Here is an 18,464-nt window from a genome sequence, read left to right as displayed (position 1 = left end):
TTTGTGACAATGTATGATTAGCCTAGATTATTACTCGTGAGTTACTCGAGCTCTGCATAGTATAAGCATAAATTAAGCTCATCATTGAAGTACAAGTTATGAATATATCAAATTGTAGCTTACTATAAAACCTTATGATGATTATATCAAATTGTGGTTATAGTTTTTACGATATTTGATGAATTCAAGCTTACCTTGAATTCGAGTTTTGATAAGTAAATGTAAACAACATTGCATTACCCCAAGATCGAGCCTAGCTAACTCGTTACTCATTCTTTTCCAGGTGCAAGCTTATTTTAACTTACTTTCATAACAATAATGAAAACATGGGCAGGTTGTGCTCAGTTGATTGGGGTTCCTAGCCAACATTCCAGGGTTCTTAGTCATCATGGATATACCGAAAATTCCTTAAGATTTCATCGCCAACGAATAAAGACTAGAAACAATTTTGCTACCAACAATTGCATTAATGAGACAAAGCTAAGTTTCTCACAAAACAAGGTGTTGCATGACAAAAAGAGGCTAGTGAAAAGGCTATGTTTGCCCTTCACAACTGATGCTACTATTTCTAAAGATGATGATGATGATAATTTTTCTGCCTTCTTCACCCACCTCTATAAGCAACTGAATGCATTTTATCGCTTTAGTCGTCCTCATACTATTATTGGCACGGTATGTTTAACTGATACTTCATAACCATCAACCATTATTTTGCTTTCGTATTTGAAGCTTATTATGTAATGTATGAGTTTTACTTTTTTCCTGCAGTTAATAGGTGTTACATCAGTCTCCCTTCTTCCGATTGAATCAATTGCTGATTTGTCCCTTGAATTTTTTGTTGGTTTGTTAAAGGTATACTTAATTTATCTTGCTATAGATGTTTAAGCCAACAATATCAAATGTAACTACTACCTCTGTTCTGATTATTTTATTAGTTGTAAGCTAGACTTAGCTTGCAACGCATTACTAGTTCAAATTACACTATCAACGTTACAATTAGCAAAAATGTGACAAAGATAGATTAAGAGTAACCCAATGTGTTGTTTTGTTTCAGGCATTAGTTCCATCAATAATGATGAATATTTATGTTGTTGGCCTTAATCAATTGTTTGATTTACAGATTGACAAGGTATCACAAACTTATTTTTTCATTACTAGTATATTACTCCTGAAATTTGTTGTGTCTTTATTTCAAAAAACAATGCTTATAATTTTTTGGCAATCATGCCATCACATAAGTTTGTATTATAACCTTTAGTTTTCTACATTTCAATTGCCAACCATTTCAGGTGAGTAAGCCAGATCTTCCGCTTGCTTCGGGAGAATTTACAATGGAAGCAGGATCAATTATTGTAACAATATGTTGTCTACTAGTAAGTAAATTAAACCTGATTATTTGTAAACCAAAATCTTTGATCAATTAACTTTGTACTTGTATCACAAAATATCTGTTCCCCTAATCTTTTTTCATCATATAGAGTTTTGGTATGGGATTTGCTTTTCAATCCCCTCCATTGTTCATTGCCCTTCTAACAAGTTTTATTCTTGGAAGTGCATACTCAATCGACGTAAGTAGCATCTATATATACACTCTTACATGTAATACGCGTTAGTGCATTGTACGAATAATGACCTATCAACTGCAGCGTCCCCTGCTAAGATGGAAAAAGCAACCATTTCTTGCAGCAGCTTGCATTGTTATAGTGAGAGCTATGGTGGTACAACTTGCCTTCTTTACACACACCCAGGTATAAAATGACATTCATCTCATTTGCAATTTTATAAATTATCTTCATAATATTATTAAATAGAAGGTAATCTTCAATATGAGCAGAAATATGTGCTAGGAAGACCAATAATGCTAACAAGGTCAGTCATATTCGCAACAACTTTCATGTGTTTCTTTGCCACAGTCATTGCACTCTTCAAGGTATTCTCCTTTCATTTTACTCGAGATAATTTTTATTGTTGAATTTTAAAAGGTTTACAACCTCTCATTAACTTTGAGTATTGTAGGACTTACCAGATGTCGATGGTGATAAACATTTTGGCATCCAATCCTTCAGTGTTACGCTAGGAAAAGAAAAGGTCTGTTAACTAATTGTTGTATGAGAAAATTTGATTTAACGACTAAATAAAGAAGTCTCTAAGCATAATTTTAGCTAGTGATATGAGCTTGAAGCATGTCTATATATGTATCATCCAAATTCCCTGTCCAAATATAATTAATCAATGTATGATGTTACACGTATGTACTCTTTAGGTGTTTTGGCTTTGCATTAAAATGTTGCTTGCTGCGTATGGATCTGCCGTGGCTGTAGGGGCTACTTCGTCATCCTTGCCTATCAAGCTTGCAACTGTATGTGTTTACCCCTATATAATGTTATTGATGCAGTACTAAATCTACGAGTAGTCATGTAAATCTGAATTTCTGTAGGTACTTGGTCATTCTGTATTAGCAGCGATTCTATTGCTACGAGCACAATCTGTTGACCTTACAGACAATGCTTCAATAACCTCATTCTATATGTTCATTTGGAAGGTACATACATTGATCATATATGAATGCAATTTTATACAACGCGAGTAGATTAAAACCTGGAGCTGTCATGTACACTCCTACTACTTGGATTGATCATATGTGATTAAGCAGCGATTTTTGGCATTTGCAGCTATTTTATGCAGAGTACTTCCTGATTCCTTTGATTGGCTGAGCAAAACCCAGGTGCAGCTATTCTATGCAGAGAACTTCCTAATTTTTGTATTAATCAAAGACAACTTACACCATTTTCTATAGTCCATTATAGTCTTACAAGATCACTAAAAGTTAATATGCTAGTAAAAAAAACAGGTATGATATTAGGAATGTTATGAAATTGATTTTGTTTACAACTTTAGACAATTTTAAGGTCAATGAGGTCTGTAGTTTGACATTTTCTTCATGTAGTTAAGATTTGCTTAATGTGTTGAAACTATACATGATTTATAAATGTTTTTGAAGGATATAGAAATGTATTGGTAATAACAGGTTTGTTTGCAGATTTGTTATGACTTCTAGCTTGTTGCATAGGTACATTAATAAGTTAATTATGGCATTATTTGGTAATCATAGCTTGTTACATTATTATTAATTGACTGGTGCAATAGCTTATCATTGGGGGAAAAAAATGAAATTGGAGTTTGTCCTATTTTAATCAAAGATTAAAATTGTAGATCTTTAAAGCTACATGTAGATTTTGAAAAGCCATGCGGGAGAAATTGACTGGGTATTAAATATTTTAAATGATAGGTGGATGCCTAAAATCTTGTCAAATTAGACTCCATTTTGCCAAACCTAGTAATGGTCCAACTCGATTCAATTTTCCAACGCCTTGAATTACATTATGAATATCAAATTATCTACTTAACAATTACAACTCTAACTTTATCGCTAAGAATCAACCCACAAGCATCCATACGCAGAATCGCTAACATAAATATTTTGCACAAGCATAATTTTTACATATAAAACAAATTAGCGATTTATTCCCTATTAATTATTTTATTCAATATATCATGTGTAAGTTTTAATTTTTAAAGATTGAATATTCAAAATCATAAGTATATATTCCTGTCAAAAAAAAAAAAAAACAAAAAATCATAAGTATATATGAAGATAAATAATGAGCATGATTTTCAATATTTCAGGTAACAAAAAAGGAGCATTAACCATTAACCATAGTGAAATACACAAAGCCATTGTACAGTGGGCCAAGCATAGATAGAAAAGAGTAGGTTTAGGCCCAAAACCTAAATTAAAACCCTCTTATAAAAGCTACAAAATCCAGAGCACTCCGACTTCCTCACATTCCTAGGGTTTCTCTGTATCTCTCCTTCGGCTTCCCCAACCTCTCTGCATTCGGCGGCTCATCCTCAACCTGCAACCATGGTAATTCAATCAATCCATTCTCTTTCTCTCTCCTCTAGTTTCTGTAATTTCTATTTTCTGTGATTTGTAATTGTTTCCTTCTCTTTAATGGCAGCCGTCCCACAAGTCATTCATGATCAAGAAGAAGCTCGCCAAGAAGATGAGGCAGAATCGTCCCATCCCTTACTGGATCCGTATGCGTACCGACAACACCATCAGGTTTGTGTTTTTTCGTTTTTTCTTTTGATTTTAATCTGTGGATTTTTGTGGAACAATCGGTGGTTAATTGAATTAATTTTGAATATTTGCAGGTACAATGCGAAGAGAAGGCACTGGCGCCGTACCAAGCTCGGGTTCTAAGGTGTTAATCATAATATTTCTGCACTTGTTTGGTTTTATTTTGCGGTAGTGGTTTTTTTTGAAGGGGATTATTATCATGTAAGGTTTCATTTCGTAGAACAATGACAATACTATGGTATTTTTAGATTTGAATTATTTCTTGTTGGAACCCCTGTAATCAGATGCTTTTCATAGCAATTATTTAGTAATACGACTGTTTTGTTGTGTTTCTATTTATTGGCTTCTATTATTAAATACGCATTTTTAATTATGTGCTTTCAATTTTATAGTTGTAGTATGCGATATGAAATTGTTCGGGTCGAGTTTCAAATTCATTTTGATGGGATGCCTGCAATGATCTGCTGTAGGCATTTAGTTAGTCTTGTACCCTTTTGATTACCCCTGTTATTTGGATTGTACACCGATTAAATGTGAATTATCTTTTTATGTTTATATTTATTGCGCATCTTCTGTTGTTCACCTTGCCTTTTTAGTCCAAATTCACAACATTTTGTGTCTTCGATCGGCTTCTCCCTTCTGGATGTCCATTCAGCTTCTTTTTCCTTTGAGCTTATTGCTACAAAGTTTTTGAGATCGTTTAGTGTCTACTTTTCTCTTGTTAATTTGAGTTTACTGTGCCAAACTTCCTCTCTTGCTCGATGTAGGTAATCATGCTTAAATGTATCTCTTTTGTCCTAAGAGAACTCCTTAAAACTGCTATAACTTCATGTTTTGTGCTGAGCCTTTCATGTTTTTGCTTTGCATCCTCATACTCAGACAAAACATTCTCAAAGAACTGTTTTGATTATTATAATTGAATGTCAAATGCCTTCTTTCGTGTGCCAAACCTTGATTGAACACCTTTAAGTGAGTTTCAAGGCTTCTAGTAATTCTAATTTGGGAATTCAATTTGAACTGCATTGTTGTCATTCAACTTGAAGTTGCTTGTGAGCTTCTTCATGATTTTGGAACTGTTTTTTCTTCTCTCTCAGTTGATCCTGGACACTCATGCTTTGCTCCTTCAATTTTGATATAACCTTCTCCCGGTTCTTCAATTCTCTCGTTGCTTTGGCTGTTTCTTCTGCTTCAGAGTACTTCTGTTGTGACTCTGATAGAAGGGTTTTCATACCTTCAATCTATTTACTGCAGCTCAAAAAGCTTCCTCTGCAATTCATCATATTTTTCTGTTGCTTCCTTTGAAGCTGACACCTATCTTCTGTTTTCCCCTTCCAGCATCTGTGTTTTCTCACCAATCTGAATTTTGGAATTCATAGAACTGACTTTCTTAAGTGATGATTCCACTCCATGTAATTTGGATTTGACCTCTCCATAATGATGTCTCAATTCAGCCGTCTACCCTGATTTGTCATTCAGTTACTTAGCCTGTTTATCAATCTGCAACTTTGCTTCTCAACGAGTTGGTAACTTGGTCTGAGTGTGCTCTCCTTGGACTTTCAGATAGTTCAGTTTCTGCTTTTCCTTCTGCATCTCGCCCATTTTTGCTTCGATTCAATTGAACTGATCCAAACTCTGCTTCAGTAATATTGATGATTTTTTAGTTTTTCTAAACTTGAACAAATAACTGACACTGAATGTATGGTGAAATGGAAGGGAGGTGTATAATATCATTATTTTGGGTTTTTGGATAGAGTAATAATTAATGAGTTGCTGGTTGACAAGAGAACATTATATCAAGATTTCATAGAAAGCAAACAAGGCAAAGCCAAGAAGCTCTTGCTTAGCAAATGAGCAAAGCAACAAAAAATAAAACTTGTTCATGTAGCACTATATTACGTTATGTGTTCTTCGACGCCCGCCCACAAAAAATAACCTCCTTTTCTTTGTTTGCATGAGCAAATTTTGGTACTTAATTTTCAAGATTGCAGGGATTATTATTGCTGGTCTTTGTTCAACCAGTCATTGCTAATTTCATTTCCTTGTATATAGAACTGTGGAGTGGTTCTGATGTGTTCAAATAAAGCCCTATACTTTTTGACTTGCAAAATTAGTTTTGACATGTGAAGATTAGTTTTAATTATCAGCAAATATTGGCTTTGATAAGCAAAAAAAGAAATACTATGGCCTGGCTTAATATGAATCATCAGCTGTTTATATCCACTTCAAAGCATTGAGATAATCGACAATAACATGCAAAATGTGGCACACTATGCTGCGTTGCTGCTAGATGGGCTTGTGTTACTGAAATGAAAAGTTCACCGCAGCTAGGACATTTGACAGTCTTAATCTTGCTGCGTTCTGTAATTATTGATTCTTGTTGCTAAATGTGCTATACGGAGTACCATGCATAACCATTTCTGATGTTGGCCGAGTGACACAAGAGTAACAGATGAGATATCTACTAAAAGAAGAGCTGGATGGTTAATTCATCAAACATCGGTTTAAAATAATAATAATAATAATAACCGGGATCTTAACGTGACCTTGTCACCGTATGAGACAATATTTAAGAGACAGGGAGGAGTACTTGACTTACTATTGCCGAACATGACGAGAAACAAACAAATCAAAAATGATTTTATAAAAACTTGACTACACTTCCTAATTCCTATCAACTACTTTTTGGAAAGCTATTAAGGTATTGTTTGGTGGATATGGGAACTTATTTCCCATAGACAATTGCATTTCATTGAAATTAAACTCCCATATTCAATTTTCTAGGAATTGCATAAATTTGTTCGGTTGATATGAAGGAAATTGTAATTCATGGGAATTTTGAGTTACCAAGGGGGCCTTGGTAATTTAATTCCCACATTTTGTAGGAATTGGAAATTCCTACATATTTAACTTTCTATAGTCAACCAAACAAACCCCCAATTTTTAAGTTCCCAAGATTTTTCAATTCCCCCAATTTTTAAGTTCCCGTGATCTAGAAACTATTGAAGATAATAAAAAAAAAAAAGTCATGGCGTAGAGAACTTGCATAAATTTTGATCACCAATACTATTTTGAAACTTCATAGAACTTGCATCTTCTTAGTGTTTGACCCCTTCAAATTATTGAAACTATACCCTAATAATATTCATCAATATATAGCAAGTTATTTTAATTAAAACCAAAGTTTCTATTTCATACTGTACATTAAAATTTTTGTATTTGTAGCTTAATGGACGCAACAGGGAACAATAATGTTGAAGCATATCATGTTCAACGGCAGCAGCAGATGGAAGAAAAAAGTATCAAGCTCAAAGGCATGGAGCCTAAGCTATACAATGCGGCACTAAATGGATCAATCGAAGGCATAAGTTTAATATCGAATTGGAAGGAACAGGCAACGCCCATGGGAAACAACATCCTCCACGTTCATATAGGGAAACCACTCTACAACACTGTGTCCGAGGATACAAGAAAAAAGGTTAGCATCGAGTTCATTGAAGAGGTTCTCAATGATGAGCAAGGTACTATATCATCAGGTTATTTGCTGCTATGGAAAGAGAACAACAATGGTGACACGCCACTGCACCTTGCTGCTAGGTTCGGGTACTACAAGGCAGTTCAATTGTTCCTTAAACGAGCTAAGGAGGTTAATCAAGAGGAGGTGACGCGAATGCTGAGGAAGACCAACAATAATAAGGATACTGCCTTGCATGAGGCAGCACGAGGGAGTCATGCTGCTGTGGTGAAGCTGCTAGTAGAGGCGGATTCTAGTTGTCCACATGAGGCTAATGAGGTGGGTGAGACTCCCCTCTATCTTGCCGCGGAGAGGGGATCTACTGCTTCAGTGGCTATAATACTAGAAACTTGTCATCCATCGTCTATGGGTTATGGTCATAAAGGTCCTTGTGGTCGAACCCCTCTTCATGCTGCAATCCAATGGGGTAACCCGGGTAAACTTCTCATCTCTGTACCAACCAACTATATCGTATTTTACAACCACATCACAAGCAATTATGTTGCTCTTAATGTATTGTGCATAATTTAGTTTTACTACGTCCTTAATATACTATATTGTAGGCAATGCAATAATGTTGCTTCTTACATGCATAATTTTATAATGAGTATATAGTACAATCCATCATTTTTCTTAATTTATTTTGTTAGCTTTCACGTGTAATTTACAGGTGCATATTTGTGATAGCACAACTAATTATTATATGATCGAATGTTGTGATGAATATATGTCAGAGATGGCGCAAAAGATGCTGGAAAAAGAAAGCTCTCTAATAAGGATACAAGACGATGAAGGGCTAACTCCACTCCACTCCGCGGCTGCAGAGATCAGCAAATTACAGCTTCTTAAGGTGCTTTTGCATTATGATAGCCAAGAGACCGAAACATCAGTACTATACATTCGAGATAAGAAAGGACGAACACCACTTCATATTGCAATACTTCGGTGTAACTGGGAGGCCATTAAAAAGTTGACAAAATGTCGTCCAGACTGCATCGAGATAGTAGACAATTATAGGCGAAATGTGGTACATTATGCTGCAAAATGGGGTTGTCTCTATAAACTTAAAACTTGCCTCAAGAAAGGTCATTTTGACAACCTCCTTAACGAGAAAGATGTAGACGGAAATACACCTCTTCATCTATTCGCCGCTTCCATTCCTAACCTTGGCCATGCTTGTCTACTAACACTACCGTGTTTCATAAGATCAAAGTACCCATTCCTAGACCTCCAAGCTTTCAATAAACAAAACCTTACCATTGGGGATATTTTCGCTTCTAAATTTCACATGCTTCATCCCGGTCGGTCTGTAAGTTCCTTTAATTTCACCTATTGACTTTGTGACTTTAGACCAATTTGGTTGATTCCTTGTTATGTAATTTTATTGTTTTGTATGTTTTTCGTGTAGAATATACAACGGCTTAGAAGTCTGATTACTCCGAAAGGAAAGCGAGTCAATGCATATGAAAATGAAGTTGATATAGAAAAAGCAAGTTCAAACGCAGTCTCAAAACTAGCTTCACTAAGAAAAGCAGCTCAAGGGCAGTCGTTGGTAGCGGTGTTGATTGCAACGGTATCTTTCGCTGCTGGTTTTACATTACCCGGTGGATTAAATCAAAACCCGGGAGAGAATGTAGGTATGGCTGTGCTTCAGAGTAAAGCCTGCTTCAAAATATTCTTGATTTCAGACGCCTTGGCCTTCACATGCTCCACCCTAGCAATACTCATGTACTTTATTCTTGTTACTACGGAAAGTACCTTCATTTTTGAGCCTCTCTCACATTCTGCACTTATTTTGAACACTATTTCATTGGGTGCCTTGATGTTAGCATTTACCACGGGTGTGTCGGTTGTGGTGTGTCACTCCCCTCATCTAGTGTTTGCGATATGGGCTATTGCTATGGTCTTCTTCCTCTACTATCTAGTGCTAATCTTTCGAAATGTTCGAGCTGGACTGCATCACGCGAGAAGATGTTTGGCTAGGAATCATCAAAGTTTTTAGTAAAAAAAGCACATTTTGATGATTTGAAAGTCACTCACTCCATAGTCCATATGCAGGTTACCATGATTCACACCAACAAAAACAAGAGAGGGAAGTTTGAAACCTAACAAAGGGTTAGGGATGAATAAAACATACTTCCTCCGGTTTTTTTTTTCTTGACCTGCTTAGACTTTTACACTATTCACCACTCCTCCTTTGACCGTGTTTTGTGAATAATATGTAAGGAAAAACATATTTATGTTGGATCATTTTGAATTCGTCTCAATAAGTACTATCATAATATATAACTTTTATATTTTTTAATTATGGAGAATTAAAGTTAATAGCCGTTAAAATTTTGCATTGACAAGCGTGATAAAAGAAACAGGTCAAGTAAAAAAAACATAGAAAGTACTATTTAGATTGGGCCTTCTTGCTCATAAACTTTTGTTGTGTAAAATTTATTTTATATTATAGAGTCATATGTTGTTGAACTTGTTGAAACCCATTGTAGCCCACTTATGAGTGCCCCACATTGGAGAAAGAGGAGAGATGATTTCACTTTATAAGGTAGAGGAGTACCTCCTACTATTGCTAATTGGTTTTAGTATGGAAGCTCCAAAGCCTTGTTTGTGGACCAAACTCTCCTCCTCCTTATCCGGGTTGCCCAGGCCCATTTTATATTGTTTCAGATGGTTTCAAGTTTATTTTTTTAATATTATTTGATATGATAGTTATTTTCTTTTTTTTGTATAATTCAGCTATTGCTATAATACTTCTACTATCTGGCTTTGTTTATGACTTGATGCAATTAATGAAATAATTGGCCTAGAAGTTAAGTAAATGTTCTTTCAAAACCAACTTCTGTATTGTCTTCTACTAGTTTTTACTTCCTATTTGCTTTGTCTAATAAGGCTTTCAGCTGGGATGCCATGCTTCATCCATTATTGCTTTTGTTGGCTATTGTTGCCTGTAAATTACATAAAACTATGCAGAAACCATTAGGCTAAAAAAGTCATTTTTCCTACCTTACTTATAATTACCTAGCATAAATGATGTACAAAATGTCAGTCAATTCGATTATTTGTTATTGATAATGCTTATCATTTCACATATGAATAATGTCTAGTGTCCAAACAATGCTGTCTGCAGTATTTGCTTACTATACTTATACTATATATTTATTAAATATACTGTGTAGTCCATCATAGCACACACCAACATTATGTGGTAACTAACTACACCTTAATGTTACATCCTAGAAGTTTAACCATACAATTCGCTTGGAACCACACCCTAGTAACTTGGGCAAAATATGAAAAGGTTTGGGAAGAAAAAAGTTTTGTCCACTTCTTAATACTAAAGGACTACTTCTCATATACTTCCTCCGTTTTTTTTTTAAGTTGACACCGTTTGACTTTTACACTATTCATACAACATGTTTTGACTCGCTTTTGTGGTTTATGGATACGATAATAAAACATATTCATGTGGAATCTTGTTTGAATTATTTCAATATATATTTTATTAATATCTACATTTTTATAATTTTGCAATTTTGATAACTAGAGATATTAATCGTTAAAAACATGCATTGACAAGCGTGATAATAAAAAGGGAAAGTAATTTTGAAGTTGAATTTTCTTGAAATTATAATGTGGAATTTCTACTGCTCGGGTATTGAAGATTTTGGTGGATGCTTGAATGTTTGATTAGCAACGTTTAGGACTTGCCAAATGCGTAGGCCCACTCTCTTGGGCCTTTGAGACAAGTCATAAGAACTAAGAAGAGAATGATATATTGCATAATTGAATATCTAGTATTCATATTATCATATATGCCATTTTATTTTTGGCCACCCTATTCCAATCCCATCGGCATTCTTTACGTGCACTATTTTTATTATTCTAGTACTAGTATGACAGTGAGCGGTGAATGAGCCTTTTTCCGAAGGCCCCACCGCGACGACGGGGCCGAGGCCCCGAGAGCTAATGAACAAAATCAAGGACAGTTGCAAAAATATAATGCATAATGCAATTGCATAAAGACAAGGCAACAAAGAAAAGCAAAGACAAATTAAACAAGCAAGTTTACACCACACGTACGTTATCTTCCATTACTACTCCACTTGACCACTTCCTGATTACTCCATTTTAAGATTTTACTAACTTATAAATCTAACTATTAGATCATGTCGTGGCTTCTGTCTTCTGTACAATCGATCCTATCACTGTGAATAAATTTTTTGTTCCTACAAAACCTTTTTCCTTACTAACTGTACGGTATATAGATTGGGTGAATCTCTATATCGAGCTCCACTATTTTCCTAGTATTACTAGGGACTACTCTAAAACGTACTACGAAATTTTTAGATTATGATGCTTTTTTGTTCGTTTCATAAGAAATTAACTCATATGTAAGTTGGCTAATTATTCCATCTCGTTAGACATATATGTGTTCAATCTCTTCCAATATAGATCGACTTGTGCCAACTCAATAAAGATTTATCAGTTTTCCATTTTAACTATACAATATATTCTAAATTCACATTTGTTGAGTAAATAGGCACTTTGATGGATAACCGTCTAAATACGAGTAAATTATGTTTTCCATATTATAATTTAACAGAGTAATATTTTATTTTCAATTTTGGTATCTTAAAAAATTGTTCTGTAATTACAGAGTTTTTTTTTTTTTTACATAAAATGAGCCAAACATAAACTATTTCAACTTAATTGAGATATATAAAAAGGAATTTTTTTCTATATTTATAATTACGGAATTATAGACAACTGACATATTATATTGTCATAATTCAATTAAACTTGACTTATAAACGAAGTAATATATCTGTGCTCAATTATTGTACAACTCTACAAGTATTAGCTAGTTTGTGCTTACATGGCAACAATAATACCAAAAAATTGCCGTTTCTTCTTGAAAAAATTGATTCTTGTCTGCTTTCATTTCACAATATCAAGCAAGTATTAGTTCTCTTATGAGGCTAGAAGTTGTTCGTTATCGGCTAAGATGCTTTAATATTTTAATGTATGACCTGATTGATTGTATTATGACTTTAATGATTGTTATCAAGGGATAAAACTATAAATGCCGACTTATATGGCTTATATTCAACCCAACTTTTCAACCTCTAAAAGTTTCGCAACTTGCACAAGTTGTGCATTTGACCACTTGCGTATCACGTATTTATGTTGTTTTGTGTTGGGGATGGTGCACTAAATACACCCAATAATTAGTTAAAAATAATTTAAAGTTCTTAATAATACTCCCTTCGTCTCTTATTTACATGTCGATTTCTCTTTATTACTATGTGACAAAAAAAGGATTGTGTTAGAAATAGGCATGTAAATAAGGGAAGGAGGGAGTAGAAGATTTATCATTACTTATTATAATTAAAAACCCCTTTCAATAATATCGTAGGGTATTAGTGAGTACAATGGTACTACTCCGTTTAAATCATTATATATAATCTCTCACTAATATCATGCTATTTCTCGCCACTTACTCCCTTTTAGACTTTTAATTATAGTGTATTTGAATTCGATTTGCTGTAACCCTAAATTTTTAATGCACACACGGCTCTAATAATGATTGTTTGATTGAGCATAGGAATTAATATTTCTTAGAAAGTCAAATTTCTTATAAACTTCTTTCAGATAAAAAAACCTAGTCATTTTAAGGCAGTTATAAAGATATTCATATCATTTTAATGGAAGAACTAAGCAATATGGTGTGACCAAGAGTAGTGAACTTGGATTGGATAAATCTTTGTTTGATTTTTGTTTTGGGCCTTTGCCCCTCTCTAGCACACAAACAATTTCCTTGATTTAGATGTTTTATAAAATTCTTATAAAAACACAACTTTCCAGGTTTAATGTCACTCCAATAATCAATTACTTCACAAACACATTATCTGATGGCAATGCCCATAAAATAGGCACACTACAACAGTGTTTAGCTATAAAATGCCAAGAATTGAAGCTTCTATGATGCTGCGTGTCTAGTTGCCTACCCCACATACGTTCCTTCCCTAATTAAGCCAGTCTTGGACTTCAACCTCACATATGAATAGGATATAGCTAGCGCCCCTTAAGTAAGTCAACAAAACAATAATCTCTTAATTGCAAAATCCACCGCAAACTTAATTATTATTTCTTCTCTTCAATGCAAATAATGTGTAATAAGCTAATTATTTAATTGGAATTTCGAAAGATTATACCAACACTCTTGTACAAAGTAGGTGAATGATTAATTAAATTGATAAATTTGTAATACCCTGTTTTGATCACTAATAGATCTAATTTTTGACTTTTTATATAAGTAAAAAATTATACCTAGATTCTCCATCTCTATTTCATAATTATTTCTATTTTAAATTTTCTTTAAGAAAAAAAAAATTAAAGTAGAAATAACAAATAAGAACAGATGAAATAAAAGCTAATATTAAAATGTACTTCATATATTGTAACAAATTAATAAGATTACATATAAACAATCAAATATAAAGATGTGAAATTTGGAGAAAAAGGCCAATTGTGGTGTTGTAGTGGGAAACCAACTCAACAAAGGTAACAAATGATAATGGATGTAATATTAGTGTCATCACTAATATCAAATAATGTTATTAGAAAACAACTACAACAATAATTCAGTCAAAATATCTAATGCAACCATCTAACTAAATCAACTGATTCTTTGCAATCAACTATCCACTAACTAATTATTACTCTTATCAGCTTGTGTTATAAATTTGTGTATTGATTGTATAGCTAGTACCAAAAAAAACAGTCTTTATATAATTGGCTACATATTAGCTAGTAAAAAAAAACAACAGTCTTTATATAATTGGCTACATATTAGCTAGTAAGAAGAGTTGCTAATGAGTTAACAAAGTTGGAGAGTATCTGGACAGCGAGAATGTGTGAAATATGCAAAGATCCAATCCCACTGTCAGCTCTATCACACTGGCTACAGGCTACAGCAGAGATCAACAAGCTAAGCTTGGGCTTATTAAGATACTTTTACATTATTTATCACAACTTGACTACGCACAACCTACCAGAACTCCCAATGCTTGGGCGTTATTGAGTGCAATAAAAAAATATTCCCTTTGTTTTCAAATGACGTACTGAGTATTCATTTATTGTAATCTCGGTTAAAATTTAAGAATACGTTTCAAACAACAATTTATACTCTGGTTTTACTATTTTAGTTTTGATGGAATCTTTTTTTTTTATTTTGTTGAAGCGTAATGTAGTTACATCAATAAGAAAATGATATCATTTCGTCTTTCAAGACAGGGGTGATATTTAATGTAACGTGTAAGTGTGCTACTCCAATTCCATATCTAGTACTACCGTGGTAACATGTGTCGACTTTGATTAAAGATAAAATATAATCTTAATTAAACATTTGGAATAGAATTGTAGGTTAACCCCACGGTCCCACGGTAGTATGTCTAGTAGGGACTCGATCCCAATTGGACGGACCCCCTTTTGACGTACTATAAGTCCTCTCAACTCACAAACTTCATCACAGTACAAATGCACTACATTACCAAATTGCCCTCACTCAAATCATCATTATGATAAACAAGCAAGTGGCAATAAAAAAATACGTAAAAGCAAATTCTCAAAAATAAATTGAATAAAACTATAAAAGTAATAATCAAGGTGATTAAGGCGTGGTCAGGAATGCATTAGTGATCTATCTATGGAAACGTAGGAAAGTAGCATTTTCTTAATGTCACCAAACCAATTAACACATATCTTGAAAAAAATCATCCCTACTACCCTACAACTTTATTCGTTTTAACTTGTACAACAGTATGTAATTATAGAAATTAATACTCTTATCGTCTCTAAAATTACTCTTATTTTAAATCGTACAATAGTTAGTAGTATAATAATATTAATAATTAATATAATATCAAACAAAGCTCCAAAATATAATTGTACGATACATCTTTTCTTAATATATGTCCAAAATATGGGTAAGATATGGTTGGAAGAGGGAATATTAAAGTTGAGGAAGGAAGAGACTCAGAGAGCGTATTATAAATGTGCATAATTGATTCATTACATCAATTGTGGACCTCTCTAAAAGAGTTCACACACAAAATTTCATAAATTATATTTTTGTAATTATGACAGGAACTTCTCTGCAATTAAATCAAGTTGTGCAACAGTCTGCAAGTAACGATATCAAAGGCATGGAGCCTGAACTTTACATTGCAGCATTATACGGGTCGTTTCTAGACATGTCGATTTGTATCTCGTGTATGCCCGATTGGAAGGAGCAAACAACCATCACCGGTAACAACGTCCTCCACGTCCACGTCGGGAAACCGCTTCGCGGCTCGGCGAAAGATAAAAAGATGTTGAGAATGATCAATGTTAAGCTCATCAAAGAAGTACTTGATCATGACAGTTCGTTGTTGTGGAAGGTGAACAATGGTGGTAATACTCCTTTACATCTTGCAGCTCGTTTCGGGTTTGCGGATGTTGTACAAGTCTTCCTAGAGCGAGCTGCTAAAGATGTAGCTGAGTTGGTGAGAATGATTAATAATAGGAAGGATACTGCCCTGCACGAGGCAGCTCGTGCAGGGCATGTTGATGTGGTGAAGAGGCTAGTTACCGCGAATTTTAAGTGTTTGTATGGGCCTAATGAGGCCGGTGAGACTCCGCTTTATCTTGCTGCCGAGAGGGGGTCTACGGAGGCGGTTGCAGTCATTCTCGACATGTGTGATTACTCGGCTATGGCGCATCGAGGTCCTAGTGGCAGGACAGCTCTTCACGCTGCAGTACAGTGGGGAAATTCTGGTAAGGTATACTTACCATCTTAGATAAATTTGTCTAATCAATTTTGTCATATGATAGCTGTTTATAACTTAATTGACTGGTCCAATTCTTGGCTGGATTCAATGTTATAGTGAATTTGTGTTACATGATTTACTAGATTAATACTGTGAAATCAGAAAGCCGACAAAAAAATCATTTACCAAACATATTTAAAAAATGTTTAAGCCAATTAATAAGAATGGCCAGTATAATTTAGACGCTAATATGTTTTTACATGGATGAACATGTATATATGTACTAGCAGTAATGGTAAAGAAGATGCTAGAAAAAGATCGATCGTTAATGAGAATTCGAGACAACGAGGGGCAGACGCCCCTGCATTCAGCTGCAGCAGAGATCAGTCAGCTAGAACTTCTGAAGGTGCTGTTAGAACATGATCAGAAAGGGTCATCAGCAATATATATTCTTGATAACAAGGGGAGAACTGCCTTGCATATCGCGATGCTCCGGTGTTCCTGGGGCGCTATGAAGGCGCTTATGACCTCGTGTCCGGACTGCATCGAGATAGTAGACAATGATGAGCAGAATGTTGTGCATTATGCTGCTAAATGGAATTGTCTTACTAAAATTGATTCTTTTCTCAAGTTGGGACACTTCGACGAGCTTCTTAACCAGAAAGACGTAAATGGGGATACACCTCTGCATCACATTGTTGCCTCTATTCCCAAAAATTACACTCATCCGTGTTTACTTAAAGTCCGGAATTTCATTGTTAACCACACCGTCTTGGACCTCAAAGTCTTCAATAAACAAGACCTTACTGTTGGGGATATAATGGCTTCTTATGATCGGATTATTCGTCGTGAAAGTGTAAGTTCCTATCAACAACTCGAGTCTTTCAAATGTGCATACATTTTGTTTGTATAGTTACTTTGTTTTTTTAATTGCAACGTTTAGAGTTTCACGCTTGTCAGTGTTGTTGAGAACCTTAATGCAATTTTTGTAACAAGTGTCACATGTGACAACTCTTAGTAACCCATAATAACTAACCTTCCACATTTTACAGATTTTACAAGGTCTTTCGGGTGCAGTAGCCCCAAGAGGTAGGCGAATCAACACATATGAAATGGATCTGGACGTTGAGAAAGCAAGGGGTGATGATCTAGGAGAAGGAACCAATGTCAACACGCTCAAAGAGGCAGCTCAAAGTCGTTTGGTTGTGGCTGCCTTGATTGCAACAGTTTCGTTCACAGCCGGTTTTACCTTACCTGGTGGATTCGATCAAAACTTAGGTGACAACATGGGCATGGCCGTGCTCAAGGGTAGGTTAGCCTTCAAAGTTTGTGTAGTTTCAAACGCGATAGCCTTCATGTCTTCAACAATAGCAATACTTCTATATTTTGTCCTAGTAACGACAGGATCAACATGGTTCATAAGAATTCTTTCGTCACACGGCCTTATGTTGAACACGTTTTCACTAGGGGCATTGATGATAGCGTTCACCACAGGTGTTTCGGTTGTGGTATCCGCTAACATAGCCCTTGTTATCGCGTTATGGGGATTTTCGACTCTTTTCTTCGTGTACTATGTCACACTAATCTTTCAAACTTATGGAGTTTCTATGTTCTACGCTAGAAGGTGTAGCTTAAGGTGGAAATAGTGCGTTACATGCCAAACGTACGCTAAATAATGGTATCATAATATCATAGTTATATAAATTGTGGTATAGTTGGTTAAAATGTAACAACTACACTATCACATTAATTATGGCGCTAATATGAAATCATTGTATATTATCTGTAATTATCCATTATATCTTGATTTTTTTTTTTTTTTTTGAATAGCCATTATATCTTGATTGTTTGTGGGTCTTTTGGCAGAGATTATCAACCCAATTTATGGGGAGAAATAATTGTAAATTGAGTTTACAAAAACACAACATTATTAAAATAATAATAATAATAGACTATACCTTATGCTATTCTATACTGCATTACTGCATGATTT

At 34.6% G+C, this 18,464-nt stretch overlaps 4 protein-coding genes across 4 annotated transcripts; all 4 read left to right on the top strand.

The window, feature by feature from the left end:
• The first annotated feature begins 318 nt into the window (after positions 1-318).
• LOC110733734 (homogentisate geranylgeranyltransferase, chloroplastic-like) lies at positions 319-2,714 on the top strand. Its single transcript, XM_021913820.1, has 11 exons — positions 319-672; positions 769-852; positions 1,055-1,129; positions 1,290-1,373; positions 1,479-1,568; positions 1,647-1,748; positions 1,835-1,930; positions 2,017-2,088; positions 2,264-2,359; positions 2,438-2,542; positions 2,673-2,714. The coding sequence occupies exons 1-11, from the start codon at positions 319-321 to the stop codon at positions 2,712-2,714; spliced, it is 1,200 nt and encodes a 399-aa protein (XP_021769512.1).
• A 1,058-nt stretch (positions 2,715-3,772) lies between these two features.
• On the top strand, positions 3,773-4,483 carry LOC110733647 (60S ribosomal protein L39-3). Its single transcript, XM_021913725.1, has 3 exons — positions 3,773-3,928; positions 4,023-4,126; positions 4,219-4,483. The coding sequence occupies exons 1-3, from the start codon at positions 3,926-3,928 to the stop codon at positions 4,265-4,267; spliced, it is 156 nt and encodes a 51-aa protein (XP_021769417.1). The 5' UTR covers positions 3,773-3,925; the 3' UTR covers positions 4,268-4,483.
• Positions 4,484-7,372: 2,889 nt separating this feature from the next.
• LOC110733733 (ankyrin repeat-containing protein At5g02620-like) lies at positions 7,373-9,657 on the top strand. The gene is made up of 3 exons (XM_021913819.1): positions 7,373-8,091; positions 8,390-8,964; positions 9,064-9,657. The coding sequence occupies exons 1-3, from the start codon at positions 7,428-7,430 to the stop codon at positions 9,655-9,657; spliced, it is 1,833 nt and encodes a 610-aa protein (XP_021769511.1). The 5' UTR covers positions 7,373-7,427.
• Positions 9,658-15,571: 5,914 nt separating this feature from the next.
• On the top strand, positions 15,572-18,438 carry LOC110733646 (ankyrin repeat-containing protein At5g02620-like). The gene is made up of 3 exons (XM_021913724.1): positions 15,572-16,478; positions 16,762-17,327; positions 17,524-18,438. Exons 1-3 carry the CDS (start codon positions 15,803-15,805, stop codon positions 18,115-18,117), a joined length of 1,836 nt encoding a protein of 611 aa, XP_021769416.1. The 5' UTR covers positions 15,572-15,802; the 3' UTR covers positions 18,118-18,438.
• Positions 18,439-18,464: the final 26 nt, after the last annotated feature.

The sequence above is a fragment of the Chenopodium quinoa genome, unplaced genomic scaffold (genome assembly GCF_001683475.1).
Source record: "Chenopodium quinoa cultivar QQ74 unplaced genomic scaffold, ASM168347v1, whole genome shotgun sequence".
Taxonomy (NCBI): Eukaryota; Viridiplantae; Streptophyta; class Magnoliopsida; order Caryophyllales; family Amaranthaceae; genus Chenopodium; species Chenopodium quinoa.
This window is presented reverse-complemented; position numbering and strand designations above follow the sequence as displayed.